The sequence below is a fragment of the Polyodon spathula genome, chromosome 9, assembly GCF_017654505.1.
Source record: "Polyodon spathula isolate WHYD16114869_AA chromosome 9, ASM1765450v1, whole genome shotgun sequence".
Classification (NCBI taxonomy): domain Eukaryota; kingdom Metazoa; phylum Chordata; class Actinopteri; order Acipenseriformes; family Polyodontidae; genus Polyodon; species Polyodon spathula.
The window spans coordinates 4244766-4250137 of NC_054542.1; the positions used below are offsets into that span (position 1 = coordinate 4244766).

Sequence of the window (5372 nt, forward strand, 5' to 3'; positions counted from 1 at the left end):
AATCTTTGAGCAATGGTACAGCGGTAGGAAACATCTATCAGTAGGGGCGGGGGGTAAAATGCGAAAAAGCTGGATGTGAAGAACACCTGTGACATATAATTAAGTTCACATCTACAGATTTACAGCAACTGTTCCATTCTCCCTTGTTTACCAAACTCCAGTGGTAATCAAAGTTTTCTGGCTATGGGCACATAAAGTATGTGTATTTCTCTTAAAGTTAAAGGCATGATGATTTTGCTCTTTTGACATTTAAATATTTTTTTATTCCAAAATGTACAATAGATGTTTACATTTTAAACCGAGATGTATCAAAACACAGACAATAAGAGCACTAGATGGGTAATGGCTTTAGTTCCTCCACTGCTGCATTAGTATTGCATATTACGTCACCCTGGAGCTCTGGAGAATCTTCCAATATTCTTTCCTGGGGTGTCATTGGGAAAGTTAAGACATTTACGAATTTGAGAAAGAAAAATGTGACCCCAGCATTGGTACAGCCACCACTTTAGTAATAGTAAATCTAATTGAAAAGGACATTGACAGAGCCGGTGTGCCTGTGGTTAATAAATGAGCGTGTTGTCCATGAGATTAAAAGAGCAGCACTGTTAACCTAAGGGTTATACCACTTAAAATATGACAGAAGGTCATGAGAGTGTGCTAAAGACACCCATTGGAGTTGTGCTGAAATAGATTTCAAATGAAATAACTGAGAATTTGATGTGAGGTTCAGAATGAATGGATGAATTAAGAAATGATCTACTGCTGTTCAATGACATTTACTCTCAGAAACCAGTGTTCTTATACAGCCTTTATCAAACTCAAGATGAATCATTTTACAGCATAGAAAAGGTCACACAAAAAAGGTCAAACCAGTTTTTAATGGCTTCAGTTGACAACTTACTGAGAAATAAAGTATCCATCCAAAATACAATAGTTTCTGTGATTATTATTATTATTATTGTAATACATACAGTATAATGTTGTTTTACGTTTTCAGTGACTTGGCCTGTTCTGTGACCTGTTAACTGACTGATAATCTTGAAAAAGAAACTAACAGCCCATAACAGCTTGTAGCAAGAGAGACTCAGACTTATGAAGCTGCAGTGTAAAGTGCAAACACGCACTTTAATAAACAAAATAACTTAAAAACAGGAACAAAGGAACAAGCACAAGGGCCAAAATGAACAGTTAAGCAAAGCACTAATATAAGGCTGGCTGGTCATTCGCCTTCACAGACCAAAGCACAAACAAAAGGGCGCAAGAGCCAAAACAAAATGTTCAAACAAAACACAGTTCATAGGCTGGGCATTCACCTTCACTACTCACAGATATCAACAACATAGTGTAATTCACCAACTCCCAACTTCCCATATTTGGGAAGAAATCTGGCCAATTTTTTTTACCCAAATGTTCCCTCACAGAAGAAACTCCTCCCCACTATTCAGGAGAACTAAAAACACTGGAAAACCATTGCTTCTTTATACCCAGGAGCTCAGCATCTGATGTCGGTGAGCTACTGGCCCCTTGATAGCAAAGGTGCCTGTTTTGAGCTCAACAGGCCTGTAGGGGCTGCTGTAGCACCGTATGGTGACTGATGATTTTGCCTCCATAATACAAGCTACTTGTGTGTCACCTGTTTTGAGTTTAAAATACATGTAGGCTACAGTTGTGGCAGACTAATGTATTCAATTTTAATAAAAGCAAAGAGGCTTTTTGTTTACAGTTATGGGCATTTACTGCCCTGAAATGCTGTATCTTGATTAACTGAGACAGTTTTCCAGGTTATAAAATGATATTGAGCAGTAACTTACACTAGGGGGCCTCCACACTCTAACATTCAATTCTACATCACACTGACACTGTAGGGAGAGATTATGTTTTATATGATAAGAAACACGTGTTACTTTGTAGATAAAGGTAACGGTTTGCACTGTTCAAATTTGAATACATTTGAATACATTTAGAAAAATATATCATCCAATGTTTGGACTATGCTTGGAAGGTGCCAGAGTATAACATTAGAGAAATTATTTATGTGTTACATGTACAACTTTAGCTGTTCTAGTATGAATAAGTAGATACTGTAATTTACTGGTGAGGCGATTAATACAATGAAATAGTTTTTCCTTTGCTGACAACTTTTTTGTTCTCTTCAGATTTGTGTACCTGCAAAGGCCTCCAGATTATGCTAAAGATAAATGAGCCCATTCTCAAAAAACTACTCGGTACCAATGCTAGGTATTATACTATCTTGAGGTCTTGTCAGCTGGCTTTATAAAACTATACATTTCTTAACCAATGTGTTGCAACCTGACCTCTAATAACAGCAGTGTATTATGCATTGTTGCTTTGGTTTTGGTTTTGGTTTTCTGTATATCATGTATTATGCATTTCTATGTATTTAAATTATTAAGGATTTTCTTCTTCTTACTGCATCTTGTAAAGTGCTTTGTGATGGTGTTCACTATAAAAGGTGCTATATAAAATAAAGGATTGATTGATTGATTGATTGATTGATTGTCAAAGTTAGAAAAAACATCTTTTAATTTCCATTCTTCATTAGATGAAACATCCATTTAAAAAAAATCCATACAGTATTAAGTATGGGTAAAGCCCAGTCAGTACAATCCAATTATCCTGAAATTAATGTATCTTATTGTAGCTGTCCATCCACCTGTAATGTATCTTAAATAACACCAGGTAGGAATCTTTAAATACACCTGCAAATGTGACAATTTGATTGACAGAAAAATATTTGCAACTGTCACATAAAAGTCAAACAAACATTGGACAATGGAGGAAATTCTCATATTTATGTCAACCTTCAGTCTTCAGTTAGAAGGCATTTCCTTCCACAAACAACAGTTGGGTGTTTTCAGATACAACCTAAGCTAGACATCTTTGAGGACGTGGAGCAGATCAGCTGTGTCTTTGTATTTGTATACTGGAAGAGTTACTTGTACTAGTAAACGCTGAATCTCTTCCAGTGAACCTAAGCTAACCTACTGTACAGTATGTAACCGTCAAATTGGAAAAGATTTGGAACAACTGCTCTCTTGAATTGAGATCAATAGACTGTGTGGGCCATGGCCGGTGAGTGAGTTCTGCTTCACAAACCACTCACCATCAAAATGAGCACGTTGAATGACCTTCTTGAAAGCAACTCATCCATCAGGGTGGCATATAATGGGATGAAACGATTAACTACAGTGGTCAGTTATACATGGGCGTTGACTCTAGCAAGTGGTTAATAAATGGTATGCAGTAAAGATATGTATCTATACTGCCTTATTCTCCGAGTACTGTCCTTAATGTACCGGATGTATTTGTAGTCACAGGTATTGATGCATTAGAAAGCTGGACACTCCTGCTTCTCACAAATACAATTACGTCTACCTTGTCCAGTGTGGTAATCTGCTATAGTAGTTAACAGCTCGTGACTACTGTGTACTCATCATGTGGTGAAGGTGCTTTGGAATAATCCAGATTAGACTGAACCAGCACATGGGGCTCTTCCTAACAAAATGAATTGATAAGAGTTGTCCTATCTGAGCATTTTCTGATATAATCGCTCCAAACCTTGCTTTGAGTGCTGGAACTACATTATCGCTGACTACTTAGAAAAAGTGATGTAATTCGCCAAAGCCTTGTCCTGAAACTGGTTAGCACTGTAAATACTTTAATGCACAGGGCACAGCTATAATCTTTCTTCATAGATGTTGTCTTGTTCCTCTGAGGATAGTGACAGTACTTCTGTCTCACCTCATTGATTAAGGGCTGGTTCCATTTAGGCCTACAATAAAAGACATACAACGAGGATGCTTATAGAATACAAATGGTTTTGCTATTCTGTGTGGTGCTGTAGTATGCAAGGTGAATGCTTATTACTTTTGAAAATTGTAATTCAAGCCAGCAATAAAGGGGTTGAATGCTATTTTTTTTAAATGGAAGCAGAATTAATAAAATGTCCTCCTGGTGGGAAAAAACAGAGATAACATCCTCATTGTGAGTTATTACAGGATACCACGCTGCAGTATGAAATCAGAAATCTTTGTGAAAAACAAATTCAGTCTTTATACTGAAGTTAAGGACACTTACCACAACAGTAAATGTGCCTTTTTTTATAATGAACTGTCATTACACAACCAGTTTGCAACAGCTTGGTTACTTCTGAACATTAAACTCCCAGTACTAGCAGTAGCAGGAGCCAATCTATTTTAGTCAGCCAAATAAGGCTTGCTTGTAAACAATAGTCTCCATACACTGAGGTATAAACTAATGGTCCATGTTACCAAAAAGGTGTTCTACATCCTGTTGGAGTGCAAATCAGTTTTTTTTTTTTTTAATTCAGTATGTCTAATTATTTTTTTTCCAATGATTTACTCCAAATTTGGACTGCCCAATTTTTTTTTCCCCTCACAGTAGCAATTCCCCACGTGACTCAGTGAGCTACCGAGCTCTGGAGGACAAAGACCAGCAGGTGTCTGCTCTGAGCTCAGTGGTCCCTGGTCAGCAGGGTTTGCTGTAGTGCGATGAGAAGAAACAGTCCCTGACGGCTTTATCTCCCTAACCCATGTGAGCACCAGATCCAATGCGATGCTCCCTTTGGAGTCTCCAGCAAAGATCGCCATACTTGCCTCATTTTTACTTTAATTATACAATCTTGTGTCTGTGAATGAAATAATAATAATAATAATAATAATAATAATAATAATAATAATAATAATAATAATAGAACTAGCACCAAATATTACATTTCCAGCACCAGTCTCAAAAATGTATACAGGTACAGGATTATCCACTGTTATTTCATTTTTTAATCTGTCAGTTCTTTGGGGTTTTCACATGTATGTCATTGGACTAAGTGTAAAAAAAAAAAAGAAAAAAAAAAGGTTAATTTTGCCATTGCCGATTATGCAAACTCCAACATATTCAGCAGCAAAACACCTCATCTGGTTGTGCTCAGAACTAGTTGACAGGTTTTGAGAGATTGACTGTCAACTGATTGGCATGTCTAAAGCAATGCTCTGCCTATTCGTGTCAGCACTTCAAGTACTAATGCAATCAGTTGTAGAAAAAAATCTGTGTCATTTAAAATGTAATTCAATGAATTAAGATGTGTTAGAATAAATGTAATCTGTTAAAGAATGGTCCTTAGTGGAGCAGCATAGGTAACAGAGAAAATATGGGATTCAGTCAGGAAGTTGTATATTAATGTATTCATCAACTACTTCATATCTGGGAGAATAAATGGCTATGAAAACCATAATGAGCCCATTACAGTTAGTACTGAATCACAAATCGTGAGACAAAAGGTTGTGCGATTAAGTCATTCATAAACTCCAAGCGGTTTTTACCACCTTAAGGTCCTT

The 5372-nt window shown here is 36.8% G+C and overlaps 1 protein-coding gene across 1 annotated transcript in view; it reads left to right on the top strand.

Moving 5' to 3' along the window:
• Positions 1 to 4528, top strand: part of LOC121321207 (protocadherin Fat 3-like) — a 120589-nt gene extending 116061 nt beyond the window's left edge. Inside the window, exons 7-8 of the mRNA XM_041260108.1 lie at positions 2157 to 2238; positions 4423 to 4528. Coding sequence (XP_041116042.1) covers positions 2157 to 2238; positions 4423 to 4528 — 188 coding nt within the window. The remainder of the gene's footprint in view (positions 1 to 2156; positions 2239 to 4422) is intronic.
• Positions 4529 to 5372: the final 844 nt, after the last annotated feature.